At 30.6% G+C, this 16,436-nt stretch overlaps 1 protein-coding gene across 6 annotated transcripts in view; it reads left to right on the top strand.

Annotated features, from left to right (window-relative positions):
- Positions 1 to 16,436, top strand: part of LOC127725800 (arrestin domain-containing protein 17-like) — a 54,883-nt gene that overhangs the window by 27,365 nt on the left and 11,082 nt on the right. For all 6 annotated transcript variants that reach the window (XR_007993181.1, XM_052233087.1, XM_052233088.1 and 3 more), the window contains 2 exons: positions 3,996 to 4,222; positions 6,787 to 6,969. Coding sequence is in view for 5 of the 6 variants with exons in the window: in XM_052233087.1 (XP_052089047.1) it covers positions 3,996 to 4,222; positions 6,787 to 6,969 (410 nt within the window). In the remaining variant the exon portion in view is untranslated. The remainder of the gene's footprint in view (positions 1 to 3,995; positions 4,223 to 6,786; positions 6,970 to 16,436) is intronic.

Genomic DNA, 16,436 nt, shown 5'->3' with positions numbered 1-16,436 from the left:
TGCCTTGATATTAATCACAAACTTTGCTTTATATAAAAATATGTTTGAATTGAAGTGTTATACAGCTTACAGTTTGTTGCTTTTGCAATATTCTGCTATAAAATTTCAAGACTTTCTATTTTTGAGAGCAGCTAGCTGGTTATAAATAGTTTAAAGACAACAGGCGACAGAAAACGAAAGATGAGCAACACTAACCCCTTTAAAAACTAACAATTGACTCTCATGCTCCAGAGGAGTAGACTGTTCCTTCTCCATTTAAGTACTAGGTAACTTCTTAATGTTCATAGCCTCATTTGAAACAAGAGTGATATAACTATTGTTACCATTGGTATTCATCATCCAGATGTTCTCTGAACCTAATTTATAAAATGATAAATTAGTCAAATTAATCTGAAAGATACATTGTTATTTACCATAAACATTAAATCTGATTTAAGTCTTGTAGAATATTTTTCAAATGGCCATATATGTTGCATTCTTCAGTGCAAATTACCTCTCTGAATTTTCCTGGAACCAGAAAGTTTGTCCTTCCTTAATGCTGAAGAAAACTTAATATTTTTCACAATCTAGATCATTGACACTATACTGAAGAAAAAAATAGTTAAATAATGGTGGAATTTCCAAAAGAGATGAAATTACTCGGAAAATCAATAGAAGAGAAATTAAAACTTGGTCAAAATTGAATAATATTTCAAATGTGAAGGTTTGTCCAGGAATTTCCAAGAAAATTTGCGGTCATTTTATGTTCTGTCTGCAGTAAAACTTGATTTGGCTAATTATACAACTTACAAATACAGTATTTATTATTCAATTCCTGTCACCTCCAGGCAGATATAGAAAATAAACCTGTCCTCTTAATTAAAACATCAAAACGATGTTCACTTGCCAATAACATAAAACAATAATAATTCAGCTTGAAATAAAACAGAATTCTAATGTTTTGTTTAAAAATGAGGGTAATATAATATCTAGATGTAAAAGGTTGTGAGTCATTGCTTGTATTTAATGACCAGTCTAAAAGTAAACTCAGGTATCCAATATAAGTTAAAAAGATATGTTAAAAAGCCTCCAAATTTCCTAAACTGGCCCGCCATTCCATCTAAAGCTTCGCACCGAAGTGTTGCAATAAGTGAACACAACAGGGGTCCAGTTTACAAACTTCCTTACAATGGCATGAAGGACTTGAACATAAAATGTTGGAGAATATAAGTTGAGTGATGGTGTACAGTTAGTCTTTTGTACAGGTATTCTTTCCTTCTGGAAGAGATAGATTGGTGTGAAAGTCTTCCCTAAGATATCATTTATAATGGAATAAACAAACTGCTATGATTACAATAAGTGCATTTCTTGTACCAGAAAACCTAAACGCTGGGATGAAATCACCTTACAACATAAGCCTCTCAAATTTCAGAGGTTCTGTATTTCATAACTACATGGCATTAAACTTTCTCTTATGATTCTTCATAATTATTACTATTAATATGAAACATGTAATAGCAAACCATATTGCTTTGAATTCAAAATCTTTAAAAGAATACATTAAATATTGTTAAAATAAAACCTATCCTTTATGAAAATATTATTTCTTAGTATATTAAAACCAAACACTTTATAACAGGGTGAGTAAATAGAGTTAGATTTATAAATGTCTTCAGTTTGATCAGGTAGTTATCATTATAAACTGTCAGATATTACTGAACCATGTAAAATACTGCTATCAAGATTCAACAGCAATGATTGGCACTATATTGGGATTTGACCAAAGTCTGGGGATATTTATTTCATATCTTTACACTTCATTTAAATTGGTTTAGGATTTAATTTGATCTGATCATAAAAATTTAATTGTTTTGATTTGTGATATCTCGCTAATGCTTTGAACCATGTAAATTCTTTCATTTTGTATTTTGATAATTGGAATACATGTTTTAAAGGTTGTGATAGTATAGGTTTGTTGCACATGGCACTCCTGGAGTGGAAAATCATTGAGATGTTGACACCCTTAGACTGGCAAACTTAAAATGCTGTGAATATTAAGATATACTGGATCTATAAGACTTGAAAAATAATGTTTTTATAAGGAAATAGATTTATTGCTTCTTTTCCAAAAAGAAATTTTGAATTAAAACTTATGTGGCATTTTCAATTTGGAACATTACAATGCAATGAATTTAATCATATGTTAGTATTGAAAAGAACATTGTGAGACAAACATTTGTCTTTTTAACTTTGTTAAGGTGGTACCAAACACCTTGACTGAAATTAATTTGGCTCGTTTAATTTTCATAAAATTTTGACAAAATATTTGCTTTGACCCTTTGACAAAAATATAAAAATTTCAAAAAACTTGAACCACACACGACTTTATCGGAAACATTTCATTGGATATATAGCAGTTTGACAAACACTAATTTTGTTCATTGAGAAGCTTAATATTTCCTTAACTATAGAACGTGATTAAAACGTTCAGCTGATTTTTACAGAGTTATCTCCCTGTAGTGTTATGTACCAGCTTAACATGTATTGTGAGCATCCGTGTCACATTTCCTTCTTTATGGTCAAGATTAAGATTTCTAGTCTGAACTGGTAGACACATTAGAACTATAGGATAGTCCATTTTGATGTTTCATGACTGATCATGGAAACAAGTTATTATATTCATCAAAGATTGTCTTCCTTTATCAGATAAACTTCAAAAATACTGATGGCAATAGAAAGAAGACAGTTTGATAATTAGATCATATACTCAGTCAAAATTGATTTAAAAAAAGTAGGATAGGCAAATTGAAGAAAATGATAAAGTAAAAACTGTTTTTTAGCGATATGTTGGTGTTGCAAGCACTGCAAAAAAAAACTGCAAGAATAATTTTGAAAGATATAAAGCTATATCAATTACAAAGTCCTAGTAATATTTTCAGTGTAGAGTGAATTTATTTCTAGATCAGTCCACCCTCTATTTGTAGTCATATTATATGATGATGTACCATTCAAAGACTAGCAAAATCAAGTTCACTTCGGCATTTTTTTATGAAGAAAAGAATAAAACATCCAAGCATAGTTATAAACATAAGCCTCAAATAATCAAAAGTAAGCACAGTTTTTATACATAGACTTATAAAAAGAAATATAAAGCTTGTACTAAAATAAAGAAGATATTCTAAAAAATTCCTGAATTTATTCTTGATGAGAAAAGTAACATGTACTCTTAATTATTAATTTAATTTGGAAAAATGCTTACTTAATTAATATTTTGGCTCACCAAGAATCAGAAATATTGGAAATTAAACCTCAGTTTTGTAATACTGTGGATGGCATTAAGTACAAGCTAATAATTCTAAATCAAACTGGCTCTAGGGGTCATTTCAGTATTCAGTAATATGAGTGTTTGTTATGTGATGAAGACTTTACTGTGAATTTCTATCCAGCTTCAAGGGAAGCACTTCAAAGTCTGCCAATAGTTGCAATAAATATACATTATTTCCTGCCATTAGTTATCTAACAAATGTCTTGATCTGCCCCATGTCATCTAAGTGTTTGCTTTTGTATATGTAACAATTAATTTGATGCAAATTATGACAGTCTTTGTTAGACTTCTTTGGGCATCATGTTTTAGTTTTGTTGATATTACCCACATCTGTGTAAGGTTTCAATGTACAGGTGTGTGTGTTATCTATACAGGCAAAGAATTCCACTCAAAACGATGCTAGCGGTCATCTTGAACTTGCATTGAGGTAGAGCTTTTGCTTTTGCATTGAAAGCCTCACTGAGAGTTTGCAATTTGACAGTTACAACAATATAAACACTGCTCCTTTGCATGATAAGATTTTTTGTCAGGAATTAGTTTATATATAATTTTTTTTTGAGCAGAGAAGGATTATGAGATGGTCCGGTTCTACTTCCACTTTTACATTTAATGTCCGTTTTCCATGAGAGAAGGATACAACAGAGGTTCCTGTTCTTTGACTTTCATTTGACTTTTAATGTTTATTTTTCAGGTGAGAAGGATACATCCGATGGTGCTGTTTTACACTCAGGTTCACATTATTTTCCATTTGAATTCACACTACCACAGAAAGCACCATCATCATTTAAAGGAAAACATGGAAGATTGCGATATTTTGCAAGAATGACAATTTGTACCCCAGGAGGACCCCATCCAACAAGAACAAGCAAGTTTGCTGTGATTGGCTGCTTAGATCTGAACAATGAACCTGATGCTGCTGTAAGTAGTAGATAAGTGATATGTCCAAGTTTTTTACCTTTTTTGATGAAATAAAAGCAGTTTTTATGGATGCATGGTTATTTCCCAAATATTTTTCAAGCGTCTCTACATCCAATTATGTCTTTGCTTCTCCTTTAAGTTGTTTTGTTGATTGTCTTAAGGACATACGATACAGTTTTGATCCCACGGTGATTTTCTTACGAAAATTTGCATACAAGCTATTTTTCACCTAGTCAATTCAAATATGTAATAAAAAAATATACCTTCATGTGCTACTTTAAGAGATAAATGGCGTCGAAATTTTAGACATTTACTCAAAATTTGGGTTTTTTGAACATTTCTACCCTTTTGATAGACATACCTAACGTTTTTGTTTCAAAATATAAACAAAAGCAGATTTTTGAAAAAAACATTTGGGAAATCTTTAAATAAGTATGCCCTAAATTTGTATAAAAATTCTTTTGAAATAATTAATTTTTATCAAAGTTTTATGATTTAAGAAAAAAACGGCATTATTTGTTGTATATTTATCTAATTTAAAAAAGTTTCATCTGTGACTTTTTCATAAAAATTGGTACAAATAATCTTCATACTTAATCAAACCTAATGTCATTTTAAAAAAGAGGGGTCCATGAACTCGTTTTCAAGTTAAATCAGTCTGATTGATAAAAATCAGTCGAAAAATGCATCTTTACCCGATATGTCACAGTTTTACGTCGCAAAAATAACATTTTACGTTAGCAACATCATAACCTCCTCTGTAACTGTATTGTATGCCCTTAAACAAGCAAGCATGTGTATCATATATAAACTATCTTTCAAATAGTAATCTGTATATCATGGGTCAAATGTCTATAGAACATCCATTCCCTATCAGGTATATTCATCTTAGATGAGCAAGTCAGGAGACAAGGGTTGAACAGTCTTATAAATCCAACAAAAATACAAAAATTCTTATAAGGAAGATTGTTTTGTTGTAAAAATTTCAAAGAAATTAATAAGGGGAAAAAAAATGTTTGCACATATTCCAACAGTCCAATTTTCATTATAAGAAAAATTTCATCTTTGCAAAATTCAGATGATAAGAGAAAAGGTAAAATATAAGATTTATTGTTAAACTTCATATAATAATTTGACAAAACTTGCTGATAACACCACTGAATTTACTCTGTAACATGACAAACCTATGCAACTGGTAAAGTTTAAGGCCTGGCAGCACTAAATGTCTTAGATTTAAATGCATTTTGAGTTTAAAAAATAAAAATAAAAATATATTTTGACATTCATATTTTTTCATCAGTGCTGAAGATGGTAAAATAAACAAGACATGGCCACTTAGTTACTATTGATGTGCAGATATCTATTTTTCCTCTATTTATTTTCTATATCGATCAATACAATACAAACATGTATTACATGTGGCGAACATCTCAAAGATTTTACCCAATTTAGCTTATTTTTACACCTTCTATAGCAACAGAAAAAAAAATGGCAATCAAATTCAATTTTAATACACTGAATCTGGATTTGTGGAGCAGCCATATGGTTGCTCAGCACTTTAAAATAAAAACGTTGTTTTGAGAAAAATTTTAATGCAGTGTTAGGAATAATAAAAGTGCAATGCATTCAAAAATCTAAAATATCTTATTAGTTTTATACCTCACGAAAAGCCCTAATTTTATTAACTTCCTGATTTTTGCAAGCATTAACATTAATTCATGTAGATTTTAAGACTATTTTTTTTATTGAAGTGAACTTCAATCTGTGGTATAAGTTTCTTTTGAGATAATGCAGGTCTGACATCGTTTTTTCAATACACTGATTTCAGAACATTGTATTACAACAATCAATACGTTGGGAATGTAGTGTCAACATTAGAAATTAACTTGTTCACAATATCGGAATTCCAGCGAGCCACAAGTTTTAACAATCTGTTACATTGTAAAATGTGTGTTCAGTAAAGCAATTAATTTGCTATTTCTTAATATTCCATTAAGGTCATGTTAGCAAAAGCTCTATTTGTTGTCAAAAAGACCTTTATAATTATGTTTAATTCTTATTTAATTGTATTGTAATGTTTTACTAGTGTTAGGTGTTTTATTTGGAATCAATATACAGTATTCGAGGATTATTGTAAAGAGTTAGTTTTTGCTACAGTAGCAACATATCAACTGTGTTTTGATCAGCCAGGTGTCTCTTGTGTTTTTTTGCTGCCTCATTCACATTATACCCCACATCCCTTTTCTCATATTTAGTTAGATGTAAACCAAAAATAGAAATGTAAAGTCACAAAGCAACCAACCACAAAGACCACCACAAAAAAAAATACCCCCAAAAATAATAATAATAAATGAAATAACAAATATACAGCTAACTGGAAAGTTTTATTTATATTGCAAACATCAACTCTTATGTGAAAGCAGAAAAATTAATTAAAAATTGCCATGGAAAATACAACTCAACCTGAACGCTGTCAATATAAAAGTTCTTTAAATGGAAATATTTCATATAATTGTACCCATGTAAGGATTGGATTATGACCAATTGTGTTTGTATAACTTCAGTACCCAGTAGAGAATGATACATTTGAAACAGTTGGATCATTTTGTTGTATTGCTGGTACAGTAACAGCTTCCATTAGATTGGAGAAGAAAGGCTTTGCTCTCAGAGATGCCATACCAGTGTACGCAGAAATAAAAAACCTCAGCACAAGACGAATATCACACACACATGTTTCATTAATACAGGTGAGTGCAGGTGATTTAGTGATGCCATTGGAGTGAAAAACATCTTGACTGAATATGCATAATTTATAAATGATTATTAAAAGGAATTTTTACCTGACATATGCATGATTAGATTAACATGCACTTTAAATTCTATCACATTCTGAACACTATCTGAATTCATGCATGAAAATAAGCATACAAGCTGAATCCAACCACATCCAACCACAATGATAAACATATAAGCTGAATCTAACCACAAATGATAAACATACAAGTTGAATCCAACCACAATGATAAACATACAAGCTGAATCCCACCATAATGATAAACATACAAGCTGAATCTAACCACAAATGATAAACATATAAGCTGAATCTAACCACAAATGATAAACATATAAGCTGAATCTAACCACAAATGATAAACATACAAGCTGAATCTAACCACAAATGATAAACATGCAAGCTGAATCCAACCACAATGATGAACATGCAAGCTGAATCCAACCACAATGATTAACATATAAGCTGAATCTAACCACAATGATTACCTACAAGCTGAATCTAACCACAATGCTAAACATACAAGCTGAATCTAACCACAATGATAAACATGCAAGCTGAATCCAACCACAATGATAAACATGCAAGCTCAATCCAACTATACAATAATAAACAAATCCAACCACAGTGATAAACATACAAGCTACTTCCAACCACAATGATAAGCATGCAAGCTGAATCCAACCACAAGGATAAACATACAAGCTACTTCCAACTACAATGATAAACATGCAAACTGAATACAACTACGAAACATGCAAGCTAAATCCAACTACGATGATAAACATGCAAGCTAAATCCAACTACGATGATAAACATGCAAGCTAAAGCTAAATCCAACTACGATGATAAACATGCAAGCTAAATCCAACTACGATGATAAACATGCAAGCTAAATCCAACTACGATGATAAACATGCAAGCTAAATCCAACTACGATGATAAACATGCAAGCTAAATCCAACTACGATGATAAGCATGCAAGCTAAATCCAACTATGATGATAAGCATGCAAGCTAAATCCAACTACAATGATAAACATGCAAGCTAAATCCTACTACGAAACATGCAAGCTAAATCCAACTACGATGATAAATATGCAATCTGAATCCAACTACGATGATAAACATGCAATCTGAATCCAACTACAATGAAAGAATGAATGATTTATGAATGAATACTTAATTGCAGAAAGCATCACATATGCTATGGCACTAAAAACATATTTACAACATGAAAAATGATAAACAACAGAGAGCAATACATAAAATACATAATAAGATATCAAATTAAGAAATAATTGACTGTGCAGATATTATGAAATTACACAATTGCTTTGAAAGTAAAACAGAAGTTAAGTTAAATAAATATACTGTTATTTAGTAGTGTTTGGCCAAGAACAATAACATTTTGGCAAATGATAAACATGCAGATGGAATCCAACTACAATAATAAATATGCAAGCTTAGTCCAGCTACAATGTCAATGATAAACATGCAAGCTGATCTAATCTCAATAATGAAAGGATTGCATTGATATCTGAATGTATGAGCATCCTTATGTCAACTGTAATAAAAGTAATCATCTTTGAAAGTTTCTTTTTATATCATTTATAACTTTCTTGACTCAGGATGATAAAAGTTTAACAATTTGTTAAGACACCTGTCTATTGTTGTATGTTTGACCTGTAGATGTTTTTTTTTTTAATTTTTTTTGTTTGTCATTTGGTTGCTGTCTCATATACCTGATGCAATAAAACAGATCAACAACACACATGATTAACAAACATGCATTATTATAATCATTAAATGATGTGGCTAGCTGTTAAACCAATTGGATAGATAAAAAAACACAGCTCCAACTTAGATAGTACTAAAAAATAACTTTATCAAAGAATTGTCAGTCTTACTGAAACAAGTTCAATGTACCTGATATACAAACCCTGCTTACATATGCTGTTCTCAGTCAGGAAGAAGGGGGGATGTTTCTGGAAGATCAACCAGTAACATGCGGATTCAAAGCAACAGTAAATGTCTATAGTTTCATTCCTTTCATAAACAGTAATCAAATCTTGATTTTAATGTGAAGTTGTCACTAGTCTATACACTCCATATTCTTTTTCCCAAATCAAATCAAAGCTAACCGATTGTATTTCATTGACTAATTATTTTCAACAAATTCGAAAAAACACAATGGCCAAAATTGAAAATGAATTAATACTTTACATTGGAATTCAATGTTGTATTAGTGAATTTTTTAATATAATTTCCTATTGATAGGGCTGATGTCCTGACAAGTTCTGTAAGATATTGACCTTGATATAATACCCAAAAGATTTGGAATATTGATCATCTAGGAGCAATCCAATTGTAAATGCATGTAATTCCAAAATTACGTAACAAAGGTTGATAAGTTTAATCTTATTCCATCAAATAACTATTCTAGTTTTCTCTGTACAACTGTGGTAATTTATTATTTTACAATACAAATCCAATTTTCCTTCAGGTTGCACTGAATTTCTTTGATTTTGTTCTTTTTTCTAAATATTTTTTTTTTGTTGATACATTTATAGTGCTTCCTTAATGAATTTTCGGAAACTGGAATAGTTTTTGAGTTGTTTGTCCAACCATTAACATTAAATTGTTTGGATACTGTAAGAGAATGTACCTAATTGAATCTCAGAAGTCAAAGGTCAAGCACTGTGGATTCATAAATCATAGTGGGTACCAATTTTCGTGGATTGAGGGAAATTTGTATTTTCATGGATATTTGATTTCGTGGTTTTGCAGAAGTCTACATACAAGTCTATTGAAAAATTATACTTCTTTGAACATTTTAGTTTGGGATCCACGTTTATCCATGAAATCCACGAAAATTGGTATTCAACGAATAATAATGAATCCACAGTATTCACATCCTCTTTTAAGTGTAATGTACAGCATTACACATGTGATTGAATTAATTGGTATATGGTCATCATTTAAGAACTGAAAGACTCAATTAAATTGAGACTGACAGAAGTTATTATATGTGAGAACTCAGTAGACTAAATGGTTGAAAAATTACAATCAAATCTTATATTATATTAAATAAAACTCTTTTATTTTCTGATTAAATGTAAATGTCAAGGTCAGAATTCTTGATCAGCTGTCAATCTTTATTATTTGTCAGTGTGTTTCTTTTTTGGATCTTCTGAATATGCATGAAATATTTTCCACTGGACATTAAGCAAACATCAATCAATCTTTTTTGGATGAATCGCTTGTTGACTGATGGCTCAGTCATATTTGGTGTCAAATATACCTCAGCCATGGACTGTTTTCTGCTCTTTAGTCGGGTTGTTGTCTCTTTGACACATTCCTGTTTCAATTCTCTGTTCTATTCAGGAAGTCATGTTAACTTTTGATGAATTAATTTAGGCATAATTCATACCACTAACTTGTATAGGATAGTTGACTCCTCTATGTCTCAGATTCAATGATAAGATCATATTTCATGTTACTGTGAGAATTATATAAGCATCATTAGTGAAGTAATTGCTGGTACATACATGCTATATAGTTTTATATTTTTGCAAATTGAACATAGCAGTTGACAATACCGGTAACATAGAGAGCTAAATGTTACACATGTATTTCTTGAATATGTTAGTATTTTCATTGAATGCAGTTTTTCTGTTAAAACAGAAACAAGAATGTTACAAATTGACTGTATCCCCCACAGTAAAACTATAACAACCTTTAATTACAATTAAGTATGAACATTATTTTGGCAACAGTTGGGAAGGTTTTTTTATGTAATTCATAGTATTGCAGTATTGATTCCTGTAGTTTTCTACCAGAAGACCTTTATTGGTTATACTCAGTAAACCTAAAGCACTACTACTCTGTGAACCTACAGAAGCCACAGCACTAAGGTTTAATACACTATAAAACTGTAATCAAATATACAGCCATGTGTCTCAGTTTATAAACGGTCTGCATTACCATGTTGATATGTATAAATAACAGTAATATTCTAATAAAATGAAGTGATTTAGAGCTTGACATGTGGTATGGACAATTGTTGATCATCGATGTATAGACATGTGGTATGGACACTTGTTGATCATCGATGTATAGACATGTGGTATGGACACTTGTTGATCATCGATGTATAGACATGTGGTATGGACACTTGTTGATCATCGATGTATAGACATGTGGTATGGACACTTGTTGATCATTGATGTATAGACATGTAGTATGGACACTTGTTGATCATCGATGTATAGACATGTGGTATGGACACTTGTTGATCATCGATGTATAGACATGTGGTATGGACACTTGTTGATCATTGATGTATAGACATGTAGTATGGACACTTGTTGATCATCGATGTATAGACATGTGGTATAGACACTTGTTGATCATCGATGTATAGACATGTGGTATGGACACTTGTTGATCATCGATGTATAGACATGTGGTATAGACACTTGTTGATCATCGATGTATAGACATGTCTTTTTGAGAGTTTATCATGTGTTGTCTTATTGATTAATAGTAACCCCACATCTCCTTTTATTAGCATGTGTAAGTCCCTGAGTTTGAAATTTCTCACCCCCACCCCCCGCGATATACTTGCCTGTTTAGTCATTTCAATGCCAATTTATTTGGTCTACTCATTCTTTCACTCTGAATCTACCATTTGATAATGTTCTCTTATATCAAAAATTCACAAATATATGTTGTTGTAGCATTTTTTTTATACAAAATATTTGCTATTGTTGACAAGGTATTGTTTGTCCCCCGCGTAACACATTGCGGGGGACATGGAAATAACGGGCGTGTGTCTGTCCGGTCTTGTTAGCGCTCTCACGGGTACAATTCTTGCTAGATTTTTTTCAAACTTATACTATAGGTTAATATCAGCAATATCTCGAACAATTTCTATAATGGTGGACGATCGCCTTTTTTTAAAAGAGTTATGCCCCCTGGAAATATAAAATATGTGCAACACGGGGGACATTGGAACTCTGCTCTTTTATTTAATTCTGAATATACTATATTGATTGCTGTTGTTTATTTGAATGTTTTTTACCCATGAATATGCATGTAATGTTTCCTAATTTTGAATAGATTTTTTAATGAATTTTGAAGGATCAAACTAAAATGCTTTTCAACAGGTGTAAATATAACATGCATAATAAAGGATCTTAACATTTTGTTTGATCCTAATACATGTTAAAATTGCTTCTGTTCATAGCATTTTGTTTTGATCCAGATTATGCCTCTACTATTTGCCACTGTTAAAGGAGGAATAGTTTTATATTGTTGAATAATACATGTATAGACATTCCTGTTTCCATTCATTGAATTATTCTACCATATTTTTGAAAGTGGATTTAATATACAAAGTCATCACTTTTGAATAAAACTTATAGAGGTTAAAAGGAAGGGATGTTTTAACTCACAGTTCTAAATAATTCATAATTACATTTAGATCATCAGTGCACAAAAGCTTTGAATATTGATGTGGTAATTAATTTCTGTTGAGTTGTTTTCTATGTCATCTATGTCTTAATGCACCCAAGAGATAGCAAGTGGAGCGTATTCACTAGCTATGCTAAACTTAGGCATGCATACATTTATTTGCTTAATTTTATTTTAATAAATAACAGAAATGGTACTAAATATTTTAAATTAAAGAAAAATCTTCATTTAAAAGTTAATTGATACGTCTCCATATTGCTTCTATCATTGAAATTAGAAGTAAACAGGATTAAAGAGAGATAAAATAATAGATGATTTCAATTAACATCATTGATTGGTGTTTTAAAGGTAGATGTTAATTTCATACAACACCTGGAAAACGTACTGAAGATCAAAGGTTCAATATGTCAGTTTTGAAGAAGGCTGATTGCTGTTGATAGCAGTATAACATCTATAGATGTTAAATCCATTTAAGCAGGATTGGTTATTTATGCTTGGTTTCAGGACATTGAGAAGTGCTTTGTATATCTACTGATCCTGAAATTCAACACATTCACAAAGAAATTATATTTTCTTAACTATGTATATAAAAAACTTCCTTATTTCAATCAGATAGTTTTACTCAGATTTGCACTATTTACTACCTAACCTGCAGGTGATAATTGCATTTTAAGATACAGTTTATAATATTTTATCTAAAAGATTCAGATAAAGAACTGTGCCTTTCAAAATTAAGTTTTATGTAAGCTAGTGAGTGTAGTAACCGTTGATCCCTTAGTTGGAGAAAAAAATGATGACAGTGTTGACATCCTTCAAGTAAAAATGTATGTGCAGTGTTGTTGTTTGCAAGTGAATGACATGCTGGTTTATTGAAGTTAGTTTTGTATTTATAGAAGAGTCATACTATAGTATTTATTTACTTGTTTTTTTACTCTTGCTTTATGACAGTATTACAAGATAGATCTTGCATTGGATTATGTTAGTGCTTAGTTTAACTAAATTACAGTTTTTTAATTAGCACCAATCAAATTAAAATTAAATCCTTTTATTGCTCCCATTCTGATATGTTGTCTAATATCAGTACAGGGGAAATTAAAGGATCTAATTTTATTTAAATTGTATTAGCACTCTTCTACATTCAGCGTTCACTAATCATATAACATTTTAACCAAGTCTTTCACTTTTATTGTGATTCAGGTTTTTTTTTGCCTTATTATTTTAATGCATTTTATAAAATTTCATTAATAAAATTATTTTGAATTCTGTTTACATGCTCTAGAAATGATTGGTAAAAGTTTTAAGGATGTACACCTCTGTCGTCTGAAGAGCCAAAAATGTCTAGAATTAAACTTGTTTTCTTAACCTGATTTTTGGGTTTATATGACTGTTAGAAAGTAATTGATGAAGAAAAAATTACATGGTGGTGCACTTCTTTTTGGCTACGGTCTTTTGAAAGTAACCGATTTTTAATGATTTTCCTATTTTTCATCTATTTCTACCCACTTTTGGGCTATTATCATAAAAAAATCAGTTTCACAATTAAACTTTTTTTATACTTTCACTAAAGATGAAGTGTACCTATCTGAATAAATTTAACTTAAAAAAACTATAGGTTGGTGTTAATATTAGAAAGTTTTATTAAAATGTGTTGCTTTTTCGTGTCAAATTGACCATGTTGTCAATTTTGTCAATTTGGGATTTTTCTCTTTTTTTAGAACAAAAAGCATATTGTTTCAACTTCTTTGTTGTAAATGATTGAAAAAATACATATCTAAGAATTTTCAAAAGAAAAAATCATTTCTTTTGTACTCCTCACCCATTTTCTCAACATTATGGATAATGACACTGACCGAATTGGTTATAAAATTTGAAAATTTTATTACTCAAAAACTACTTATTGTAAGTACACATTTTTTTCACAGAGTTTAGTTTGATTATAATATTTTTTGAATTCATTAATATTTTCCAACTGTATCACATGTTTTTGAAATAATTCCCCATCGAGATTTCGACGAGACTGAAACCTCAGAAGAATACATCCTTAAGTGTAATTTTTTTCTCTGGAAAAATACAAACTATTTTTTAAGTTGAAACATTCTGACATTCTACATTATTAATAATGCTTGTTCAGAAATGGGCTGAAAAATTTAAGTTTTGGAGTTCCAACCCAAAAATGACTGAAAATACATTTCTTAGTCATAGTTTTTCACAGATCTGCCATACTTTATAAAAATAATTTCTGGTAAAAATTCTGAAATAAAATGAGTTTGTGATTTGTTCTCTGTCTTATACACAGGTGGTAAAAAGCTTCTGTAATACTTATCAATCTAATGTTTATGACAGAAAGTTCATATATAAACTATTATCAATAATACTGTGTCACTAAGGTATATCTATAACTTGTATCTTTGTCAAATCTGTTGGTTAAGTGATGAAGGGTGCCAATCAAGGTTATTATATCTCTTTCTTAGGTAATCTGTCATTCTATTATTAAAACTATAAGTTTTAGACTTTGGTTCAAATACAGATGCACTCTGGTTTGAGGCATGGCAATGTTATATTATTTTGCTAATGATTATGTCCGGATGTTTACTGAATATCTACTCTGTAATGTTTCCGTCTGTTTCTTCACAAAAATTTCAAATAGCATCTTTGCATAGAGCAAATTTTTATAAAGCATCTTTTATTTTAAAATTAGAGCATCAGGTTAATTCAAGATTTAGTACAACTTCTTACAGATATTTCAATATTTTATAGGATCATGGTAAAACATTATAGTACACAGATACATGTACCTGGCCTCCCCTTTCACAAAAAGTTGTATGACTTATGACCAGTCATCAACCTCAACAAATTATGCAAACTGTTTTGTTGATTGTATGTCATTATATATAACAGCCTTTCATCATACTCTGGACTGATTCTGAAATGCTCTATATTACAAGTGAAACATTTGAAATTTGCACAATGGTTCCTCATTTGGAGAAAATAAACCATCTATCATTGTGAGAACTCAATGAGAATTAACCTAATCTGATGAGTTAAGCCTTTTTTAACTAATTTTTATAGTTTGTTCTTATGTTGTACTGTTACACCACTGTCCTAGGTTAGGGGAAGGGTTGGGCGCCCGCTAACATGTTTAACCCTGCCACATTCTGTATGTGCCTGTCCCAAGTCAGGAGCCTGTAATTCAGTGGTTGTTGTTTGTTTCTGTGTATCATATTTGTTTTGCGTTCATTATTTTGTACATATATTAGGCCGTAAGATTTCTCCTTTGAATTGTTTTACATTTGTCATTTCGGGGCCTTTTATAGCTGACTATGCGGTATGGGTTTTGCTCATTGTTGAAGTACAGTGACCTATAGTTGTTAATTTTTGTGTCATTTGGTCTCTTGTGGAGAGTTGTCTCATTGGCAATTATACCACATCCTCTTATTTTTATATCAGTTGTCATTATATAGTCATCTCTAGTAGAAACTTCAGGGCTTGCCTCTAACTTCCAACAGAACTTAGAACAATTGTTTCTCAAGCAGAGAAAATGAATTTTTTATGTCATTGTGAGAATTTGGTGTTTATGACAGATTTTTAATAATCTGTTGAATTAATTCACAACTTTGTAACTTAGGGACAAATAAAGCTAAGTGCAACATTGTATAGACACCTGTTGACAACTGTATGTTGAATTCTGAATATCTTTGGTTTTTTTTTTGTTGTTGGGTTGTTGTCTAATGTATACAAATACCCTTTCATTTGTATCTTTTTTACAGATAAACTGCCTACAAAAAGAAGACTTTAATTTCTTTACCGGACTAAAAATCACCATTTGAAAAAACATTATAGCTACTAGTTATTGGCAAATCTATAACAATATTTGACATGACGATTTACAAAAGAGAATATGTAAATATTAACCCTGTATACAAATTACATGCTTTATTGAATGAGA

Source organism: Mytilus californianus, unplaced genomic scaffold, assembly GCF_021869535.1.
Source record: "Mytilus californianus isolate M0D057914Y unplaced genomic scaffold, xbMytCali1.0.p SCAF_15, whole genome shotgun sequence".
Classification (NCBI taxonomy): domain Eukaryota; kingdom Metazoa; phylum Mollusca; class Bivalvia; order Mytilida; family Mytilidae; genus Mytilus; species Mytilus californianus.
Note: the sequence above shows the minus strand (reverse complement) of the source record. Positions and strands in the feature narration are given on the sequence as shown.